Below are 24,481 nucleotides of genomic sequence, written 5' to 3' on the forward strand. Positions count from 1 at the left end.
AGAATCAGACTATGAATTATAGCCCTATAAATATGAGTAATTACGATTTAGAAGATTTTTTAGATTCATGGTCTGAAGATCTCACAAGTCATGATAGTGATGGAGAAACAATTGGGGATGAAGATTCCTACGATTCTGATAGCTTATGCTCAAATGATGAATATGAGTCAAGCTTTATTGATGATGACACAACGAGTGATTTCTCGAGCTTCCTTGAATCTCAAAGTTCTGAGTCAGATTAAAAGTTGGCTTGGTGCCAAATGTGCGTGGCTTTAAGGAAAGATTCATAGTTAAATGAGTGCCAAAATCTCACGAGATTGTTCACCTATAAATATGACTTTTTGTGAAAAATGCAACGTGTCAGTTAAGTTTATTTATCAACATAATAAAACTAAAAAACATCTTGGGGTAAATAAGAATGATTTAGTTGGACAGGAAAAAATAAAGTGTGAGCCTTGTAAAAAATTTATAAATAAATCTAGTTTTAAAAGACATTTAACCACTGCTGGTCATGCAAAAAAATTAGCTCCCCCCTCATTAACCATGAGATGCAACAAGTGCCAAAAAGATATTCTAAAAGCTGGATATAAGATACACCTAAAAACTGCTTCTCATCGGAAAAAATTGTTTAGTGTTTCTAGACAAGACAACGCATTTAAGAACCACGTTAAAATTATAAGATTTTCTTTTGATGAATCAGATACAGATAATTTTAATGAAAACTTTGGGAATATTAGACCTGAACTTAGGAAATTCTTTGAAAAAACTTTTAAGGAAATGGGTCCATTTAAATATTATTTTGGGATAAACTATAAATCAACAAAAGATGGGGAGACTCATGATATTTATAAGAGGTGTGATAATAAATATATTGTAAATGCTAATGAAAATTTTGAAGATTTTGGAGAAGATTTACACCCCGGGTTAGAAAGCCATGATTATAGTGGTTGGGATGCAATGCTTGGTGTACAAAGTGGAGGGGTTATTGGTGGAACAAACTCTGTTGATGTTCATGTTGTTAGCTCTGGGCCTCTTAGTGGATCATCTTACATTGATCTTCCACAAAAAATTAGGGGGAAACAGGCTATAATCAATATAAAAAATAATGATAATAAATGTTTTATCTGGTCTATTCTTGCACATCTTCACCCAGTTGACCATGGGAAAAATCCACATAGAGCTTCAAAATATTATAAGTATGAGAATGAGTTAAAATTGGGAAATATTCAGATGCCGATGAAAGTTAAAGATGTAAAGAGATTTGAAAAGTTAAATAACATGTCTGTTAATGTTTATGGGTTAACTGATAATTTGAATGTTCAACCAATTTATTTCTCAAGAGATCTGAAGACAATAAATATTAATCTTCTTTTGATAAAGGATGGAGATAATTCACATTATGTACTTATTAAAGATTTTGCAAAGTTAGTAAGAACACAGTTAACAAAGAGAACAAACAAAATTCATGTGTGCCCAAGATGTCTAAATTGGTTTAAGACAAAGGAGCGGTTAGGAAGACATTCTAAATATTGTAGTGAACATAAATCAACGGTTGTTAAGATGCCAGACAAGGGTTCTTCAATTTATTTTAAAGACACAGAGAAAACAATTAAACACCCATTTGTTATATATGCTGATTTTGAGAGCATCCTACAAAAATGTAATGATGGTGGAAAATATCAAGAGCACATTCCTTGTGGTTTCTGTTATTATATTAAATCTGGAATTGGTGATGAATTAAATAAAGTAGTTGGGTATAAGGGGTCAAAGGCTCCTGAAAAATTTGTAGAAAATCTTGAAAATGATTGTATTCGCTTAACAAAAATTATCATGGAGAATAAAAAAATTAAAGAAAAACCAAAGTTTATACCTGTGTTTCTACATAATAATTCTCATTATGACACACATCTTTTTATAAGAGAGTTGGCAAAAACGACTGGAAAAATAACAGCAATTCCAAGTACAGATCAAAATTATATTTCTTACACAAAGATAATCCCATCAAGTCCATTAACCAAAATAAGATTTCTTGACTCCTTTAAATTTATGGCAAGTGGTTTGGGAAATCTTGTAAACAATCTAAAGTCATTTCCTAATCTTGAAGGAGCTTTTGAAAACACAAATTTATTAACTCAAAAGGGAATTTATCCATATGACTACATGGATTCGTTTGAAAGGTTCAACGATACACAGTTGCCAAGCAAAGATGATTTTTGGAATGAACTCAACAATATTGGGATAACGGATAAAGAATATGAACACGCTCAAAATGTTTGGAAAGAACATGGGATTAAAAACATGGGGGGTTATCATGATTTGTATTTGAAAACGGATGTCCTTCTTTTGGCTGACGTTTTTGAATCATTCCGTGATATTTGTTTAAAGGGATATGAACTAGACCCAGCACATTATTTTACATCTCCAGGATTAGCATGGAGCGCAATGTTAAAGATGACGAAACAAGAAATTGATTTAATTACAGATGTTGATATGCTCCTAATGATTGAGAAGGCAAAACGTGGAGGAATTTCCCAGGTTTGTAAAAAGAGATATGCGAAAGCAAACAACAAGTATCTTCAAGATTATGATTCCAAGAAAAAGAGCTCTTTCTTGATGTATTATGATGCGAATAACTTGTATGGTTGGGCAATGTCCCAAGCTGTTCCATATGGTGGGTTAGAATGGGTTCCAAAGAAAGATGAACAAGAAGTTTTTAATGAGCTATTAAATAACACGCAAGAGGATCTTGATGATTGGAAGGTTGGGTATTATTTTGAAGTCGACTTAAAATACCCAAAAGAACTCCATTCAAAACATCAGGATCTTCCATTTGCTTGTTCAAAGGGTACGCCTCAAAAAGAATGGTTGAGTGATTATCAAAAGTCATTTAATGTTAAGACAACAACAGAGAAACTTTTAACAACATTATTTGATAAAAAGAATTATGTTCTCCACCAGAGAAATCTTCTTCAGTGTATCAATAACGGATTAGTTGTGGAAAAAATTCATAGAATAATAAAATTTAAGCAGAGTCATTGGTTGGCAAAATATATTGACTACAACACTCAGATGAGAACAAAGGGAACAACTCCATTTGAGAAAGATTTTTATAAGTTAATGAATAATTCAGTGTTTGGTAAGACGATGGAAAATGTTAGAAATAGGAGGGATATCAGATTAACAACAACATGGAAACAGGCCTCTAGGTTAATCAACAAGCCAAACTTTGCTAGTATAACAATTTTTGATGAAAACTTTTGTGGGATCAATATGCTAAGGGAAGAAATTAAAATGGATAAGCCGATCTACATTGGGACTACAGTTCTTGATTTATCAAAGTCCTTGATGTATGATTTTTATTATAAGAATCTGAAACCAAAATATAATGAAAAAGTTGAGCTGATGTATATGGACACAGACAGCTTTATATTGGATATCAAAACTGATGATGTTTTTAAAGACATGATAAATAATTCTGAAGTATATGACACGAGTAATTACCTTGGGTTTAAAGATGGGAGGAAAGAGGCCTTCTCAAAAGCCAATGAAAAAGTTATTGGAAAATTTAAAGATGAACTTGGAGGAAAAATTATGAGTGAATTTATTGGCCTTAGAGCAAAGTCATATGCGTATAGATATTTTGATGGGGATAAACTTGAAACTGGTAAAAAGCTAAAGGGAATAAAGAAGGGGGTTATAAAACAAACTCTCGGATTTGATGATTATAAAAACACGATGGATACAAAGGAGGTTGTGTACAGAAATATTAAAGGAATAAGAAGTTATAAACATAAAATATATTCCGAGAAAGTTCTTAAGAAGGCACTTGGTGCATATGATGATAAACGATATTTAAATAATGATGGGAACACATCGGTTCCTTTTGGATATCATGCCTCTTGCTAAAGGGGGGATGTACAATGGAAGTATAGATTAATCTACTAAATCTAATTTGCTCAAAAGGATCGGGGTGGGTCTAGGTGGGGGGATAACAAACAGAAGGATAATAAGCGGAGGGGCAATAAACCAAAGGACCGCAAACAAACAGTGAACCCCGTATTGCCTCGCCAACGGCGAGGCTAGAGAATTACTAACTTGATAACTTTTTTTATATGACGCCGCTCGGCTCCGCCTTCACTTTGTCTTTAAAAAAAGTTATATCATCATCCACAGGATTATACAAGCTGCCCGTCGAAACACGGCGCGTTTCGAGGGTGAAGCCTATCGGCATCACCACTCGAAACTAGCAGAGTGTATGGCGGAAAAACGTTCATGATTTCCAAAAAACCCACTTTAAAAAACACACGATTTGGGGCAAAATAACAACGATTTTAGGACTTTTGGGCCATTTTTCAGCGATTTTGTGCCTTTTCACCCCCTTTTCCAGTCAAAAAGCCCCATTTTAGGTGTCCCAGTGGGTTTGGGTGCGGGTGTCCCAGTATCAACCTTTTTCCCCTACTTGTATATATATTGTTGCCCGAAAAACGGGCTTGTGAGAATACCTGAGCTGTTTTGTTTCAATAAAGCAACTCGGACGAATTCCGTCTTTGGTCGCGTCAATTCTTTCGACTCGCGTTGGAGCGCAGTTCCTTCAATACCATATTTCTATTCCTTCTGCCATACATATATTTCGCTACTCTGTCTGAACTTCCTTCTGGTATCGGCACTTGCACGTCAGCAATTCTGCATGCATTGTTCAATACACCGGCGAGATTATTCAATGATGAACGATTTGAAAATATAGAATTTATATCTACTACGGTAGTCTATATAAATTTAGGTGAGTGAGTGGGGGGAGGGTGGGGGATTGGCAGGTTTATAGTGCAAATCCACCCTGGGGAAGTGAACAGTCTTCATGGCACGTTTGAACCCCATGGGTCAAAAGGTGTGGCTGGCAAATTAAGACAAACACACACACACGGCTCAAATATGTATATGGATAAAGTATACAATAACTGTTTAGAAATGCTTTAAGCACTTGCTTTTACGCTTGTGACTAGCAGTGGTTTGTCTCAGGAAATTGTGGACTACCAGTTTGAAAGCCTCCCATGCAACCAGCTCCAGTGGGTTCGGCTTTGGCTGGAAGACTGGATCGGACAATAAATCCCGAATTTGTGGTCCAATTAACAAAAAAGGGGAGGCTCTGTGACTCTCTGGGGTTGTATCTCAGCTCTTGGTGTTGGAAAACTTGTTAAAATCAATAGGACGCCAAAAAAAAAAAGGGAAGAACAAGCAGATACTGCAGCACCATGCAGTTCTGAGTGGAAATTATTTAATCGAAAGAGGATTAATTTGAGGTTACAACTGGTGTGCTCCAAGTGTTAACATATTGAACTGAAACTTGGTACGAAGCTTTATTATGAAAAGTTTCAGAACAAGGTTGCGTTATCAGGGCGAAATATCTTGAAAAATAAGCGAAGTACCAACTTCTAATCTGGTGTGTGGGTGTATCTAGGCATAAGGAAGAACCCTATTGAAAATTGGGTCGCCACGTCAAAATCCAAGATGGCCGCCGCCATGTATGTCCGAACCTTGTGAGCAGAATATCTTGAAAAATAAGCGAAGTACCAACTTCTAATCTGGTGTGTGGGTGTACCTAGGCATAAGGAAGAACGCTATTGAAAAGTAGGTCGCCACGTCAAAATCCAAGATGGCCGCCACCATATATATGTCTGAACCTTGTGAGCGAAATATCTTGAAAAATAAACGAACTACTAACTTCTAATCTGGTCTGTGGGTGTATCTACGCATAAGGAAGAACGCTATTGAAAATTGGGTGCGTGCGTACGTGCGTGCGTGCGTAAGCGAAGGACCACATTCGAATTTGTTGTGTGGGTGCAACCCACGTCAAAATCCAAGATGGCCGCCGCCATGTATGTCTGAACCTTGTGAGCGGAATATCTTGAAAAATAAGCGAAGTACCAACTTCTAATCTGGTGTGTGGGTGTATCTCGGCATAAGGAAGAACGCTATTGAAAATTGGGTCGCCACGTCAAAATCCAAGATGGCCGCCTTGCGTCTTCCACTTTGTCAACTCACATCACTTCACCGACGGGGGACCCAGGCGTAACGCTTGTTTTAATTGATGGCTGAACTACGCAACATATTGGGACCACACCAGCTATAACCTCATTGTTGATTGAATCGCTTGGACTTTTGTTGGTGTTTAATGAGTGCAGGAAAGAGTGGCTTTCTTTGCGACAAGATTATTTGCAGTTGCAAAAGGCGAGCCTGGGACCACTGAAGAAGCAACTCAGAGCACATGTAGAGATGACTGGCGAGGAACGAAAAGAGCATGCAAAGTCTGGTGCGTATGCAAATTAAAGCATAAAGGAACACTTGAAACTTCCTCTTTCCTCCCAACACCTGTAGGCACCGCTTTCCTTCCCATAATCCTTTGTGTCAGTGCAGATCAGCACTCTCAAGAAGTCACAGGGGGTGCTGGGAAAAGTGAGAAGCCTTTGACAATGGGTCCGGAGTTCCAGAGTGCAGTTCTCATCCAACTTGCTTCTACCTCTCCGCTGCCTGGCCGCGCTGAGTTGAAGGTGTGCATTTGTCCCATTTTATTGTGGGAATGTTTGTATGTAATATAATAGTTGATTATATGTTTGTTATCATATCTGCTTATTGGCTATCCAAATTCATTATGAACAATTCATCTGAGAACAGAGATATTTTCTGAGAGCAGAGTTTAACTCTGTTTTCAACATATTGGGACCACACCAGCTACAACCTCATTGTGGATTGAATCCCTTGGACTTTTGTTGGTGTTTAATGAGTGCAGGAAAGAGTGGCTTTCTTTGCGACAAAATTATTTGAACAGATTAATTTGAACAGAACATCTTAGAACAGAGTTTAATGCTGGAGGTTACATGTTGTCCACCACTCTGCTGTCATGTCACTGATTATGCATTTCCTTTTTTTTTTTTTTTTGATTTAATATTTTTTACAGGGTCTAATCTTGAGAAATGGGAATGAATAAGAACCAGCGAAGAGTTATACTTTATTTGGTGTCGTCCTGCAAGATGCGTTCAAGCTTGCCTATAATTTTTTTCATGCTATCTTGTATCCTTGGCCATTAACTTGTAGGCCCTCTTTGGATCTGGAGTAGCTTATGTCGACGTGAGAGAGGGTGAAACGGATGGAGTGGTTCGATTCCAAACACCCGATGATGCCCAGAAAGCCATAACCAATGAGGAAGAGAACCACAGCATGCGTGAGCGGAACATGACACTTTCGCTCATCGACGGTAAGTGCCCTTTGGTTTGCCTGCTATCGTAGGATCCAAACTTGCTCACATCTCCTTTTGGTTCACATTGTGCTAATCCTTTCTTTGTTTGTTCCACTGCTATTTTTGTTTTGAAGTGTTTCGTGTTTCTTGCCCATCCTATTGTTATTGTTTTGACTGCTTTATTAGGGAAATCTATTATAGGTACATTGTTCTAATAATTTTTCTTCCTCCTTACCTTCACTCCTTTTTTCCTATCTCCTTCCCTCCTTCTTTCCCTTCTCGGCCTTCTCCCTCACCTCCATACCCTCCCTTTTATCCCCCATCACACTCGTTTCACTCATTTTCTCAATTTTTACCTTGTGCTCGTGAAGCGAAAAGCAGGGTTAGGCATTTGGTTGCGTCCGTACGTGGGTGTCTGTATTTGTAAAATTCCTTTTTTTGGCAACCGTTGGTCCGATTGGCGCAAAATTTTTATCAAAGGAGCGCCTCCGCCTGTAGAATTTTTTTATTCATAACTATGACGTCATAGGTCACGTGGTACTGACGCCATCTTGGAGAAACGTTGCACCTCTATATCTCTGAAACCACTCCATGGAAAAATTTGAAACAAGGCTCATTGTCAAGTACTCCCCACGGGGAATAAGATATGTTAATGATCATGTCATCATTACCTTAATTATGATGTCATTATTCGCCAAGTACAACGCTTCATCAGATCAGTTTGAATTTTTTTTTCTCTTCAACTGTTGGTCCGATTGCCACAAAATTTTCACCATAGGAGCGCTTCCTCCTGTAGAATATTTTAATGATAATTACGACATCATAGGTTACGTGGTACACGCACCATCTTGGAAAAACTGAAAAATCGTTGGACCTCTATATCTCCAAAACCACTCCATGGAAAAAAGCATTAAATGTGGCTCATTGTAAAGAACTCCATATGGGGAATAAGTGTTGTTAATGATGACATCATTGGTGCTTTAATTATGATGTCATAATTCAACAGTGACAACACTTAGTCTGATCAGTTTGAAATTTATTGAGCGTGATCTACACAACAATTATATTAGAGAATATAAATTTATGATGTCATTGCTCACGTGGTCTGACAGCCATATTGGATCAAAAAAAAAGAAACATTAAAAAATAGAAGAGTTGGCTCGCACCAAGTTCACTGTGCAGGGTAAGTATTTTATGAATACCATCTAGTTTTTTCAGTAATCTTCGATACTGAACTCCCCCCTGTGTAGCCTAGTCTATTTATATGTATAGAGAGTAAGGACTAATGATCTGTCATGTTCTCTCATGTCGAACTGGGCAAAGCTGGGTGAGTGTGAGTGGTGGCTCCCCCATTCCTCTCATCTCCTTCACTTCCAAGTGTGCCTGGGTGATGTCTGAGCATGCCTGGGTGGTTTCTAAGAGTGCCTGGGTGGTGTCTAAGAGTGCCTGGGTGGTGTCTGAATGTGCCTGGGTGTTGTCCGAGTGTGCCTGGGTGTTGTCCGAGTGTGCCGGGGTGTTGTCCGAGTGTGCCTGGGTGTTGTGCGAGTGTGCCTGGGTGTTGTGCGAGTGTGCCTGGGTGTTGTGCGAGTGTGCCTGGGTGTTGTGCGAGTGTGCCTGGGTGTTCTCCGAGTGTGCCTGGGTGTTCTCCGAGTGTGCCTGGGTGTTGTCCGAGTGTGCCTGGGTGTTGTCCGAGTGTGCCTGGGTGTTGTCCGAGTGTGCCTGGGTGTTGTCTGAGTGTGCCAGAGTGTTGCCTGGGTGGTGTCATGCCATGTCTGTGCTGTGCCATGTCCATGGTGTGTCATGCCCATGCCGTGTCCATGCTGTGTCAGGCTGTATTTCTTCTGGAGTAATATAACTGATGTATCAATTAATACAAATCCCTTATAAACCATCAATTGAACGGAAAAACAAAACCTACCAATCTGTAGTGATCATGCGACTAGGTTTTCATCTTCACCAATACTTCCATCTTCATCATCTTTATCTGAATCACTCGTATAAGGCCGAAACGATGCGGCTCCATAATTCCCTTGAATGCATTTCCATCACTAATTTTATCTCCAGTCGTTTCTTCAAAATCCCACTGATCAGCTTCAACATCCTGAGAACCTTCAGTGTTGCTAATGACGGTGGAATCTGTATCGGAATCCGAGCTCGAAATACACTTTCTCTGTCAGTTGCCATTTTGATCAAGGTGGGCATTCTGTGTGTGATGTCACTGGAGAAAATCAACACTTTAGGGTTTTTTGGCACTTTGTGATTGGCAAAAATAATTCAGAAAACCTTTCCAATCAAATTAGACCGTGATTAATGATTTCCAATGATTTCCAGAAAAAAATGTTGTGTTTGAGTTTTCCCTTAAGTTGCTAACAGCTGCAAAATATTCACATGATGTAGTAGCTTGCTGAGTATTTTGTGGTCAAGCTAATGGCGGAGGTATACAAGCAGCTATTTATTGGAAGCAGAAACCGAAGTAATATCTATAGAAAAGGGAAAGAGAACCAACATGACGGCGCAATCAATCAATTTGAGTTTTGATATCAGATTGGCAGAGTTGATATGTCAGATTGCTTTAGACTCGACTCTGTGAAGTAAATATGTAAAATGTAGACGGCTTGATTTAATCGTGGAAGCATTTGTTTCAGCGAGCCTGGTTCCCACCAAAAATAAGCACTTTTGAGTGGGGTCCTCCACGCGACAATCTATATCTATCTTCTATTTATATACAAATGCAAGTTACACTATTGTGTCTGACCGGGGTAAACGTCGTAACCACAGCACGTATAATGCTGAACAATACCTAATTTAAGAGCTATTGGGTCCGGACAGTGCATGAGGAGGCTTACAAATATCAATATTCACGCAGTTTCCAGTTACGTGCATTTTTGTGTGCACACTGGTGGTGTATCGGCTCTGTCGTTGGTTTGCACACCTATTAGAAGTTTTATTTATTTATACATATATATATATATATCTATATATATATATATATATATATATATATATATATATATATATATATATATAAGTTAGCCATTAGGGTTTAAACCCCATGACTCAATTGATCATAACATCTGAAATTATATATTATGCTTCTGAAAACTGATTTGAACTCAGCTGCAGAGGCTGGTGGACAAAATGTGGTTTCCAGGCTCGAGGTGCAGGATACAGGAAAAACCTGTGGTTCCTTAGCCCAGTAAACAAGTCCTTGAATGGGGTCTTATCTCCAATGGCCAGACAGAGATAAGGAGCCCACAACCCACGTACAGGGAAAAACATGTTGCCAAACGCCTTCTTCACAAAGGGAATAATTAATTATATTGTTACTGATCGCGGATTAAGATGTTATTTACCGAGCGGTGGTATTGCCGCGACCGTTACAGGATCCCTGACTCACCCGATTCGCCCAGAACTTTGGCCGTATCGCACCGCAGCTGCTCAATGAGGGGAAAAGACTAAAACGACGAATGCAAAGAGGAAAAGGAATAAAACGAATAGACGGACAGAAGAGTAATTGGATTTATTATTTACACAAGCAAAAAGGAGCAATCAAGGTTTATTTACAACACATAAGACGCAGGTGACACAGTGCAAATTTTAGCTTACCTACAGACTTAATTAAATACCCAGGGACAGAACAAACAAAACAAACTCACGTACACAAGAAGGGTGGAAAGGCAGGAGGTGGATGGCTGGAGGGAGAGGGAGGTCCAAGGGGGTCCCGCAGCTCAACCGGCGCGTTTAGCAGCCGCCGTTCCTTTACGGTCCTGCTCCAAACCGCCGTTCAGGCCCCCTTTGGCTGTTGGGTGTTCTTGCTGCTGCGGCCTCCGCTGCGTTCCCAGGACTTGTCTGACTCGTTGGTCCACACCCTCAACTCTTTCTTGGTCCCTCACTCTTTACCACCGACTCCTCACCGCAACCAACGCAACCAACTGACCACCGACTCTACTGACTGACTCTTCACCACTCTCCACTTGACGACCGATGGCTCTCAACCAACTCAGACCAACTCACCACTCACTTCCGTCCGCGCCTTTTATAGCGCCTCCAGCGATTAAGCCGCCGGCGTTTTGGACACGCCCATCGGGGTGCTCACCTCGGCCCTGGTTGGTCGCGCGACCCTCGGGCTCCGCCCTGGATGACGACGGGCGGGCACGCCCCTCTTCCCCTCTATGACGAGGTGGAGACACGCCTTTCTTCCCCGACTCGAGCCTCGTGGTCAATGGCGGTTATTGGAGGGGAGGTAATTGGGAATCGAGGGCTCAGCAATGACGAAAGGGGATGTGATAGGAAATGGAGGTTTTGGGGATGGGAATGAAAGGGGATCTATTCTCTTTCACTGGTGCAATGGAGTACTTCAATTAATGGGAGACACAGCCTTACCCTAGCACACAGAATAAGAGATAACTATCAACAGGGGTATTCTATTACTTGGCTGATGTGTATGCTTGTGGACTAATTATGGGATGCCCTTTCACCTTTACACAGCTCCGGAGGTAGAGGGGCGCAGAATAAACAATAATAATAATAGTACAGCACACAATCAAAAAAAATACAGTCCTCATCTCCGCAACACTGCACCCTCCTCCTCTTAGGCACGTCCCGGGCCTACAACTTTTATTTTTAGTGTGACACGTAGGTGTAGTTCCCTCTACTTTTAACCTGACCCTGAGTGCGACAGTTTTAAAACATAAATAAATGTGTCCCGCTGCTCCATTGCACCCTGCCTAACAGACTTACGCCCACAGTTAACCGAATTGCGGAATGGTCTTCAAACTATACACTGACGGTGGGGAGCATTATTTACAATGACGCTATTTTTATTTACAAAACTAACCCAGGACCTGTGATTGTTCTTTCTGGGGGGGAGACAGTCTGCTCTGCATCAATGCACCATTAAAGCACCCAAAAACGCACCAAAGCACCCTCAAGCACCAATCGGTGCACAGTCATCACTGTTCAACAATGTTCAATAAAAATAAAATCAACAACCCCTAACCCTGCAGGTGGTCTCTTGCTCTTCGGCTCCCTCTGCTGGTTATTATTATTTCTTCCAGTTGTTGTCATTCTTTTGCTTTGCTTACTGGCGGCCTATTTGCAATAAAGTGTGCCCAATGTGTCCTTTTTATTTTCTTTATTTATGGCCCACAGGGCCGACTACGTGTGGTTCACCTGTGGGGCATCGGTGCCCTGTGGCCAAGGTCCGCCAGCAAGATTTCGGGCCCTCATGGCCGGTGCCAGCAGAGGGACCATGCCCCAACCCATGGGGTCCATAGGTGGTGCTCGGCCACAGACATGTGGTCCATAATGTGGTGCATCGATGCAGACAGCTGGTTCTGGGAATTTCGGGCGCACAATGGCCGACCCACGCACGCTCCCCTCGGCACCCAGTGGCGCACAGGTCATGTGGGAGACAAAAGGGGAAAGACAATTGAGCGAGGGGTAAGGTCACAAGGGTACACATCAATAAGGCAATGCAAGGCGAAATGCGTACGGAGGGCGAAGTGAGAAAGCTCGTCCCTACCGTACGTCACCCCCCTGTCACCTACCCTACCCTTGCCCTTACCCCATATGTACAAAAATCTACACATTTACAAATTCGTCACTACTGTCACTTCTTCCCCATATTTCCCTTATACCAAATTCGTCTCCACAATCCCTCTACTTCAAAATTTGCCATCACCAAATTCATCATCAATCCTCATAAGGAGGCAGAGATGGAACATCAAAGCACAATGTCACACCCACGTCATGATGCGTCTCTCAATCCAAACATTTGCACAGTAAAAAATAATCAAAACATGGCATGGTGTGGAGTTCCTGTCACCTCAGGTGAGTGGATGCAGATGGTGCGAGGAGACTTCATCCTAACTACTTTCTAAATGACATTAACACACTTTACACTACCTGGGGTCTCTCCCTGCCAATCCATTGGCCAACTTACACAATGGGTTCTAAAAACCAATTCCCATTGACCAAACTGTGGTGCTTCTCAATTTGGGGTCTCACTCCCCCGATTCATCTCCCGGTGCCTCGCACAATTTCTGGGCTGCGACGTGTAGCTCTCCCAGCAGGTCTACCCACCTGCACACCTCCACCACTGCAGTTGCCACCCGAGCTTACCTAGCTCCTCACCCTAACCTAACTAACTGGGGAAGGCCCTCTCCTGGCTCTGTCACCCCTTGGTGCCCTCTGGCACTGGGCTACCCGGGTCCGTCCTCCGGATCCTCGGGCCCCATCCACAACTACCGGCTCCCAGAGCCCACCTGCGGCCTCACCTGGCCGACATCCTCACAGTGGTGGAGTGCCCAAACCAACTACACACACTAACAGGCTACACGCCCAGCCATTTTCACAACACTAATGCACCCATCCAAAGACCATTCTTTCACTCGCACCACAGATGCCAATATCCAACCACAATTTACCTGTACCCTCTACCTAACACTTACACTACCCGCCCCGGGTATCCGTGATGGGGGTCCACTCTTCCCCCATTCACACCTTCGCACCATCCACTCCACTCCACAATTTCCACCATACTCACTCCACGACCATCCATTCCAATACTCCATACCATTTATTCCATACACCTGTCCTCCATTCACCTGTCGTTGCACACCTGTGCAATCACACCTGGTGCCACCTGCACCCTCCTCCTCTTCCTGGACCAGTTGGTCAACACAACACACATCACCATCACTCACTCATACACTGCTCCACACACCTGTTCAGTTGCACACCTGTGCAATCACACCTGTTCAATCCTCACACACGGCATCATCTCAGCTAACTACTCCCCTCTGAAACTTGCGCTTCCCAGTCGTCCCTTTAAACTATTGCGCTCCCACGTCATTATAATCCACACTAATCTACCTGCGTCCCCACTACAGGTATCAGTCACTAACTAACCTTAACGTCACCTAATGTCATCTTCGCTAGATCCCTATCAATATAACCTATCCCACCCGGGCTAGTTTTCACTGCCATACACCCCATAAACTATAGCGCATTTGCCCCACTCTGTGAGGGATGGTGGATTTGCCATCCCACCACATCGGGGAGGTCCTGCTATCAATTTCGCACACCTAAATCCAACCAATCAAAAATTTGCCATTTACTGCTAATCACCGTACCATCATCAAATTTTGCTTTTTTTCCTAATTTCGGGGCCAAAACACTATCCTCATCACCCGTATACTTATTACATCCTCTCGGTGCGCCAATTCACGTCCACAGCCCGGCTTCGTACAGCCGAGCAATGAACGCGGGTCGTTTTGTGCCAGCGGCTGGATACGTCCCGCATTCGGGGCAGGGACGGGGGCTTACCCGGGCCGAGATCCCACGCACCACCTCGGCGTGGAGCCTTCCAATGTCCCGATCTCGACCTGCCGGCACGTCTCAATAGAAAGTGGTCGCCATGACGACCCTTCCTATCGGGCTGCCCGCTCCGCCTAGTGGAGCCCGGACGCGGCCGTTCCAAGCGAGGCACAGCGTGGATCGCGTTCGGCGGTTCTTTCGAAACCGCCGTGGTTCGGATCCCCGCTGGTCCTCGCGGCACGCGAAGCTGCCCGACGCGCACCGAGGGCCCGATTCGGCTATAAGTCGTTCTAACCTCTAACCCGGTTACCGTCGATGCCTCACCTGGATGCTTATACGCATACGCTACCCCGTTCTTGCTCATACATGCAGCCGTTTCCATGCTCCTTGTCGTACCTTTTCTTACACACCTCTGTACACTCATTCCGCTCACCGACTTGGTCACACACCTGACCACCGAACACCTTGGCACGCATTCGTCGCTCGCACACCTCACCAACACACCTCTTCGCGCCCCCTCCTCTGTGACAATCACAGGTGTGCTCTCACTCGCACACCCAACCACGTGCCTCACTACCAATTCCAGCGTGCATTCCCACTCACGCTCTACCATTCCAGGTGTGCATCCTTCCATTCCAGGTGTACATCCTCGCTCACCTGTCACAACCAACTCACGCTCCTTGTCACTCTCACTACTCTCACCACCACTCTTGACAACGCACTCACCCTTACTCCCGACAGCGCACTCTTTCCTCATGCACCCGTCCGTTACACACCTTTCTCGCGCACACTCTCCCGCACATTCTCCCGTTACACCCTCTGTAACACTCACCACAGGCGTGCATTCTCCCTTACTCTTGACAGCATGCGCTTTCCCCATGCACCCGTCCGTTACACACCTTTCTCGCGCATCCTCTTGCGCACACTTTTTCGTTACTTCCTCCGTAACACTCACCACACCGCGCTTCCCTGTGCTCCCTCGCACACGCGCTTCGACCAACTCGCTCCTGACGGCACACTCACTCCTCGGCGTGCACTTTTTCCTCACACACCCCATGGTCGGACATTCTCGCACACCTCTTTTTTCGCACACCAGACCTGTCGCACACTTCACCAACGGCCTTTCACGAACACCCGGATCCAAACCAATCCCCAAGCCGACTGAAGCTTTCCTCACATCATATACATTGCCACTCACCTCCGTACCTCGTCGTCGCACCTCCTTTGCCACCTGCAAACTCTTTATTCGGTTAGTGAGCATCACATCATGAGTTGAGCACCGACCTTGCACATATTCCATCACCTCCTTCTGGATTTCACTTTTAGTTTCTGTTCGTCCCTTCTTAATTTCACTCACCTCTTCTTCCACTTCCTCTAATTTTTGTTTAACCTCTTTTATTCCCCGGTGCGTCTCCTCAAGTTCGTCCTCTAAGGCTACCGTGACCGTCTCTATGTGCATCCTCACCTCTCGGTCCTTCGTCTCCATTATCTCTGTCACCTCGTCCACCCTCATTGTCAGTTCCTCACGTACCATCTGACATTGCCTCTGCGTCGCTATTAATTCGTTTTTAATTTCTTTTTGTGTCGCCTTTAACCCTCCTAGTACCGCAGTGTTCTTTTGAACCTGCTCCACTAGTTCTTTTTGTCCCTCCGTCAGCTGTTCCACCTCCTCCGTCAGATCTTCTATTCCCCCTTGTAACTTTGCCGTATTATTTCTCACTTCTTCCTCCATACGCTTCTCACCTCGCTTTACCTCCTCGCGTAGCCCCGAGACCTCCTCACCCACACCTCGTCGTATCTCCTCTTTCATCTCCCCCATCTCTTTTGTAGATGCCACCCTCATCTGTCCCAATTCATCCCTCTGAGCATCCAGTTTACTTTCTAACCCGATTTGCACCTCCTCTATCTGCTCTCCCATTTGTTTAATTTCTCGGGCGGATTGCTCCCCTATCTCCCGCAATTTGGCCTCCATCCTATTTTCTAACCCCATTAACCCATTTTTCACCTCTTTTATCCCGTTGTCTAACCCCTCAAAATTTTTGTCTAACTTCCCAAATTTCTTGTCTAACTCCTCAAAATTATTGTCTAACTTCCCAAATTTCTTGTCTAACTCCCCGATTTGATTTCCTAGTCGCTCCCCCATTCTGTTTTCCATTCCCTCCATTTCCCTGGCTCTTTTTTCGTTGTCGCACTTCGACTGTGCCATGTATTCGCTAAACCGTGCCATGAACTGCTGCATGTTAAAGCCCGCTGATACAGCGGGCTCGGCTACCGCGCGCTCGTGCGAGGCGCCTCTTTGCGCGCCTGAAACCTCGTGCGCGAGAGCGCCATTTTGTGCGTCTGATACACCCTCAACCACCTCATTGCTCTCCTCCTCCCTTTCCTCCACATACATTTCCCCGAGGTCCTGGGTCGATTCTACCCCGTCTATCTCTCCCACCGGCATCCCGTCGCCTTGACCAGCCATGGCGCGATTTCAAAATTCGGGTTTTGTAAAACAAAACAAATTTCGGCTGCTCCAAATTTTGACCAAATTTTTTCCTAGATGTTTTAAAAATTTGGTTCGGGCCCCGAATCTCACTCCCAGACACCAATTGTTACTTAATAACACAATTGGTGTTCCAAAATTTGGGCCTAACAAATTTAGTCCCAGGTCCGAATCCAACTCCTGACAACCAATTGTTACTGATCGTGGATTAAGATGTTATTTACCGAGCGGTGGTATTGCCGCGACCGTTACAGGATCCCTGACTCACCCGATTCACCCAGAACTTTGGCCGTATCGCACCGCAGCTGCTCAATGAGGGGAAAAGACTAAAACGACGAATGCAAAGAGGAAAAGGAATAAAACGAATAGACGGACAGAAGAGTAATTGGATTTATTATTTACACAAGCAAAAAGGAGCAATCAAGGTTTATTTACAACACATAAGACGCAGGTGACACAGTGCAAATTTTAGCTTACCTACAGACTTAATTAAATACCCAGGGACAGAACAAACAAAACAAACTCACGTACACAAGAAGGGTGGAAAGGCAGGAGGTGGATGGCTGGAGGGAGAGGGAGGTCCAAGGGGGTCCCGCAGCTCAACCGGCGCGTTTAGCAGCCGCCGTTCCTTTACGGTCCTGCTCCAAACCGCCGTTCAGGCCCCCTTTGGCTGTTGGGTGTTCTTGCTGCTGCGGCCTCCGCTGCGTTCCCAGGACTTGTCTGACTCGTTGGTCCACACCCTCAACTCTTTCTTGGTCCCTCACTCTTTACCACCGACTCCTCACCGCAACCAACGCAACCAACTGACCACCGACTCTACTGACTGACTCTTCACCACTCTCCACTTGACGACCGATGGCTCTTAACCAACTCAGACCAACTCACCACTCACTTCCGTCCACGCCTTTTATAGCGCCTCCAGCGATTAAGCCGCCGGCGTTTTGGACACGCCCATCGGGGTGCTCACCTCGGCCCTGGTTGGTCGCGCGACCCTCGGGCTCCGCCCTGGATGACGACGGGCGGGCACGCCCCTCTTCCCCTCTATGACGAGGTGGAGACACGCCTTTCTTCCCCGACTCGAGCCTCGTGGTCAATGGCGGTTATTGGAGGGGAGGTAATTGGGAATCGAGGGCTCAGCAATGACGAAAGGGGATGTGATAGGAAATGGAGGTTTTGGGGATGGGAATGAAAGGGGATCTATTCTCTTTCACTGGTGCAATGGAGTACTTCAATTAATGGGAGACACAGCCTTACCCTAGAACACAGAATAAGAGATAACTATCAACAGGGGTATTCTATTACTTGGCTGATGTGTATGCTTGTGGACTAATTATGGGATGCCCTTTCACCTTTACACAGCTCCGGAGGTAGGGGGGCGCAGAATAAACAATAATAATAATAGTACAGCACACAATCAAAAAAAATACAGTCCTCATCTCCGCAACAATATATCTTTGTAGTTTCCAGTGTGTCTCCTAAATCAAGGACGTAACCAACCTTGGGAGGAATATAGTCATTACATATCCTTTGATTGTTATGTATGCAGCATGTGTATTCAATCATTAATCTACTATTATGCCTAGTGTCAAGAAAACCATTGAAGGTATTATGAGAACATTTCCTTCGGCCTAAGCTCGGATCTGATGTGTTTAGATAAAGAGCCAGAAAAGGTCACCCTATCCTATGCTCACATCTTTTCAGTCTAAGTTTGGCCTTCTGCAGGAAGGGACGATGGTAGGGGGTCTTTACGGCCCTATTTTCCTTTGTCTTTAGCGCAGACTCTTATCTGATTTTCTTGCTATATATGAAATGCCTATTTACTGATTCTGGAGCGAGTGTCTTGAAAATGCCTGCTGCGTGTCAGGCAGTGCATTCTTGAGCCTTGCTCCACATTGTGTGTTTGTAATCGATTTCATTAAACATTGCTGCTCTGATCCTTGTTCTCCTTCCTTCCCTTGAGGTCTCTGACCGACATATATATATACATATATTCACAAACTATTCAGTCAATTCCGTCCAACCTATAACTACCTTTTTGTCCATTTACTTCACCGAGGAACCTAAGCAGCCTTAACAGTTAATGGCTGTTATGCAGACTTGGGGTTGGGTTTGAGGACTTGAAGAAGAATGGGGGAGTGGAGGACAGAGAGTTGGCAGTGGGGGCAGACAAGGGAAAGGGGGGTTGGTTTGGGTGGGTGCTTTGGGGATGGGAAGGTTGAGGACTTGTGATTGGGAGGGGGCATGTGGGGGGGGAGGGGAGTTTGGGACTTGAAGAAAAAGGGGGAAGAGGGAACAGAGAGTTGGGAAAGTGGATTTGAGGACTTGAGGTGGGGAGGTGGTTTGAAAACATGGGGCTGTGAGGGGGAGGGTGAGGGTCTTCAGGACTTGAAGTCACATTTTACATTATGCGGAATTTCTGCAATTCCCTGCTATTATGCTTTCAAAGGGCATTCCTAGCAACTCCCTCAATGTTCCACACTCTATTGGTAACTAATTCCCTTCCAACAGCCCTTTGGATCTGGGTTATCTGCTGGTATATTCATTAATATGTATGTATGTGTGTGTACCAGGAGCATCTCTTCATGAGGAAATATGAACTGTACAGTTCCAAACAGGATGTATGACTGGATGGCACCATGTTTTGGTCAGGACCCTATCAGCAAGTGCTTGTGTGGCACAGGGGTTCATGGTCACCATTCCAGTTAAGAGGGAGGTGCTAGTAGTTTATATTCCCTCATAAAATGGCATGTCTGCTCATTCTCAGCACTGATGACAATGGGCAAAAGCATATGGAAGTCGTCGAGCCAGGGAATGCTGATGCAGAAATTATTTGAAATTCAGATAGGAATGCTAACAGGCCACGTTGCAACTGAAAGCCTTAATTGCATGAGTATTGGTGTGAATAAAGTATCACATTCTTTGTTTCTGTTGTTTGAAGGACTGCCCGAGCAAAGGTATTGGCAGAAAATTCTCGTCGAGCGACAAGCGAAATTGAATCGTCCACGGGAAAAAAACCGGGGAAAGCGCAAGGTCAGACTTGAATAACGTATTTTCACCATCACACCTCATTTATCTTTTCTGTCATTCGAAAATACTTCAATTCCAACCACTTTTTTATAACCTCTGCACGAGTGGCTAATCCAGACAAGCAGTATGGCGAGTTTCGTGCCACGTTAGTCGACCTGAGAGCCCTCGCTGGCGTATTTTGGAAATTTAGGCATGGCGACGGTCGAATGTGTGTGCCGTCCCTCAGATGGATGTTAAAATTGTCCTGTCTGCCGGCATTAGTTGGTGGACGTTATAGATCCCACGGTGTCATTCACGAAGAGTAGGCGATCTATTGCCGGCACCCGAGCCAAATTTCCCAATTCCTGCACACTTGGTCGAGTATTAAGTGTTGGAGTGGCTATTGTCGAGGATTAAATGAGATCATTATTAGATCATTAGGTCAACATAAATTGTCGTGGAAATTATTCAATGTCTTCTCCGTGGTTTGACAATGAAACGTTTTATTGCTCGGAGAGGTAGAATGGCTTTTTTTTCCTTTTTTTTTTGTATACAGAATCGAAGCTTGTGAAAGAGCTAACATTTATCACAAATTTTTTTTTTTTTTGTAAGAATGGCTTTTACAAACAAAGGACATACCAAAAAAAGTACCAAAGTACCAGAAGTACCAAAAACAACATAAAGTACGGAATTGACAGGACTTAGCCAGAATATCTCGAAAATCCATTGTGACAAAGTCCCTTCTATAGAGGTGTTTCACACCAAGACGTGGTGCACTTGAAAGCAGGGAGGGTGGAAAGGGGGCCCGAGAGGCCTTGAGAAAATATACTATTTGGAGAGTATATACAAGATACTGTATGTTATTTTTACCCCCACCACAAAAGGTGGATGGAGGTTATGTTTTCACCCCTGTCTGTCTGTTTGTCCGTTTGTGAACAAAATATCTCAAAATGTTGTGGACGGATTCGGACGGAATTTGGCAGAAATGTCGCGTATGTGACAAGGACGAAATAATTAGATTTTGGTGAAGATCCGGATTCGGATCTGGCTACTAGAATTTTTAAAGTGATTCTTCACCATTGGGAGATCGGGCCAAAAACGATACATAGCGGGATATCTCAAAAAGTTGTGGACGGATGATTTTGATTCAATGTGATTCTGTATTGTGATTTTCTGGTCTACTCTGGGATACAAAACGTAAACTGTTCACCTGGCGGAGGTATGCTCTCCACTGAGTACCGTTCTAGTTTTTAATAGTTAATCTATTCAAATTACACGATACATATTTTAATCGATCAGATTTACAGCATGGTAAGGGCTCCAGTGTAGATCAAATGTAATACTGGCTAGCTTTATTTATTTATCTACACAGGATACAATTTACCATAATTCTAATGGGCAAAGAATCTTAAATGACTTAAACTTGGCTTTATCTACAACCAAGTTTGAACACACAAGTTTATTGGCTTTTTTGTTCAGCCACAAGTTTTGATCAATGGATTAATAATAAAAACCACCACACACACCATCCATTTGGAATTATAACCCCTGTCAAGAAACTGCTTCAGCAGAACTGACGCTCCGTATGGAGAATCATACGTGATGACTGTTAGTCTCGTATGTTCCTGAAGTAACCTGTGTCAGTCAGTCTGCCCTGTTTCTCAACAACAACAACAACAACAACAACCGGCATTTTAAGGCCATTTTCCCTGCAAGAGCGGGAGTTGGTCTTGCGGTCCCCATGACAATCTTCTCCATTTTGCCCTATTTTCTGCATCTCCCCTTGTTAACCCCCTTGCCAGCATTTCTTCTTCGACCATCTTCAGCCAAGTCTTTCTCGGTCTTCCCCGTCCTCTACTTCCTTCTACATTCATTTCCATCACTCTTCTCAACCAGTCACTTTCATCCTTCCTCAACACATGACCAAACCATCTCAAACTGTTTCTCTTCACAGCATCCATCACAGGCTCTATTCCCATCATCTTTCACAATTCATCATTTGTCTTCCTCTCTCTCAACGAGACTCCACACATCCACCGAACCATTCGCATTTCCACCCTTTCCAGCCTTCGTTGCTGCTCTACGTTCATTACCCATGTCTCGCTCCCATAAATCATAACACTTCTCACACATGCAGCATACACCTTTCCCTTCAGCTTCAACGACACTCCCCTCCTCATCAGCACGCCACTCAGTTCCCGAAACGTCTTCCATGCACATCTCACTCCAGCAACCGTTGCCGAGTCTGATCCACCTTCTCCATTCAGCATGTCTCCGAGGTAGTAAAATGTTTTCACACCTTCCAGCTTCACGCCGTCTCCAAGATCCAACTCAACATGTCCTCCATCTGCAGCTCCCTCTGTGCACACCTTACACTTGAATGTAGCTGCCACACTGGTTAATGACCCTCTCAAACCACTACATTTTTGATGAACCCACTCAGCGCACATTGTACATTGAATGGAATTCACTCCGACACCCTGCCTGCACACAGCACACGGCCACTTCCCAGTTCTTTCCACCTCACCACATGCTTTACCACTTGCCATCACCTTCGTTTTTCCGATATTCACCTTCAGACCTTTTGTCTCCATACATTCCTTCCACTTGTTCATCTTTTCCTTCAGTCCATCCATACTTTCTGCAATCAACACCAGATCATCTGCATACAACAACTCCCACGGTAAACCCTCCTTTACGTTCCGAGCCAGCACCTCCATCACAGCTACAAATAGTAGTGGACTTAGTACCGACCCCTGATGCACTCCCACCTTCACCTCAAACTCACCACTGTTCCCATCCTTCGTCCTGTTTCTAAGATCTACTTAAATCTATATACTCTGGTGAGGCTTTACTTTGCATTCTTGTTATTTATTTCCTTATTTTCCTGGAATTATCGGCACATTTATTATTTGGATTTTTTTTCATGCAATTATTTAATAAATGGCCACGAGCACATCTCTGACATATCGTTTTCTCATTTTCCTTTTTCTCTTTCGTAGATCTTGTCTCGTGTTGAAAAACTCATTGCGGCCAAAGGGGACAAATTAAATCATCACCTTCGTTTTGACACTGAATGAGGCCGAAAATCCACAATCCCTGCAATGTTGGTCTTTTCATCGACTGTGAAGTTCCTCTCCCTTCCATGTCGATCATGCTATCATCCAATAGTCCACCGTCTTGATTCATTGAAACCCATCTTTGGGAAATGGCCCAATGGGAGCTGATGTATCTTGAGAACAGAATATTAAATTTACAAGTTATGAATGGTTTTTGTGGTATCTTTAAAAGTACAACAAATTCATCTCGTCTGTTCCTATTGGGTGTGAGAATGACGGAGTCTCTCTTTTTGATGATCCCACTTGATAAAATGATGACTTTTTGTATGTCCAATAAAGACTTTTATATGCTTCTCAGACATATCATACTGCTTCAGTATCCAATTGATGACTTCAATGCCCTTCTTTAACATGATTTTTTTCACGAAGAGCTTTTTGCGCCCATGAAGCGAAAAGCAGGGTTCGGCATTCGTTTGCGTACGTATGTGCGGCATGCGTGTCTGCATTTTTTAAATTCATTTTCTCAGCAACCTTTGGTCTGAATGACACGCAATTTTCATCATAGGAGCGCATCTGCCTGTAGAATTTTAATTCATAATTATGACGTCATAGGTCACATGGTACAGGCGCTATCTTGGAAAAACCAAAAAGCGTTGCACGTCTATATCTTTGAAAGCGCTCCATGGATTTTTTTTTTAACGTGGCTCATTGTAAAGAACTCTGCATGGGGAATAAGTCTTGTTAACGATGACGTCATAGGTGCCTTAATTATGATGTCATAATTCGACAGGGACAACGCTTGGTCTGATCAGTTTGAAATTTCTTGGGCGTGATCTACGCAACAATTATATTAGAGAATATAAATTTATGATGTCATTGCTCACGTGGTCTAGAAGCCATATTGGATCAAAGAAAAAAACCCTTCAAAAACAGAAGAGTTGGCTCGCACCAAGTTGACTGCAGGGTAAGTATTGTCATGTGATTCCCCAGGTGAACACCACAGGGATCACGAATGGCCAAAGCAAGCTTTTAACTCTGAGGCAACGATCAAATGCGGACTTTATATATGTGCCGGAGGAAGAAAGGGAAGAGGAGGAATGAAGGGTCTGGCCTGAGCGATCCCGCTGGGCAGTCTTCAACCTGCAAAAAGTAACTCAAACCAGGCAGATTTAAAATGAACAGGAAAATAACAAAAGGGTTTATTAAAGACAATACCGACAACAAAAAAACGCGACAGTGAAACTAAAGTCCTAAATTGGAGCGCTTCTTCCAAACAGATTTGCACTCAGACAGGGGATAAAATAAAGAGGTGAAAAATAAAATGGTGTAGGTTATTTAGTGGACTTAACTCGGGCCTGCTGGAATATCTTGTCAGGA

At 43.6% G+C, this 24,481-nt stretch overlaps 1 protein-coding gene across 6 annotated transcripts in view; it reads left to right on the top strand.

The window, feature by feature from the left end:
- Window positions 1-23,470, top strand: part of LARP7 (La ribonucleoprotein 7, transcriptional regulator) — a 63,976-nt gene extending 40,506 nt beyond the window's left edge. For all 6 annotated transcript variants that reach the window (XM_068117424.2, XM_068117423.2, XM_078777840.1 and 3 more), the window contains 5 exons: window positions 6,180-6,307; window positions 6,412-6,545; window positions 7,090-7,249; window positions 19,978-20,069; window positions 23,048-23,470. In XM_068117424.2, coding sequence (XP_067973525.1) covers window positions 6,180-6,307; window positions 6,412-6,545; window positions 7,090-7,249; window positions 19,978-20,069; window positions 23,048-23,125 — 592 coding nt within the window. In that variant the 3' untranslated portion in view covers window positions 23,126-23,470. The remainder of the gene's footprint in view (window positions 1-6,179; window positions 6,308-6,411; window positions 6,546-7,089; window positions 7,250-19,977; window positions 20,070-23,047) is intronic.
- Window positions 23,471-24,481: the final 1,011 nt, after the last annotated feature.

This window comes from Myxine glutinosa, chromosome 5, assembly GCF_964187855.1.
Source record: "Myxine glutinosa chromosome 5, kmMyxGlut1.1, whole genome shotgun sequence".
NCBI classification, from domain to species: domain Eukaryota; kingdom Metazoa; phylum Chordata; class Myxini; order Myxiniformes; family Myxinidae; genus Myxine; species Myxine glutinosa.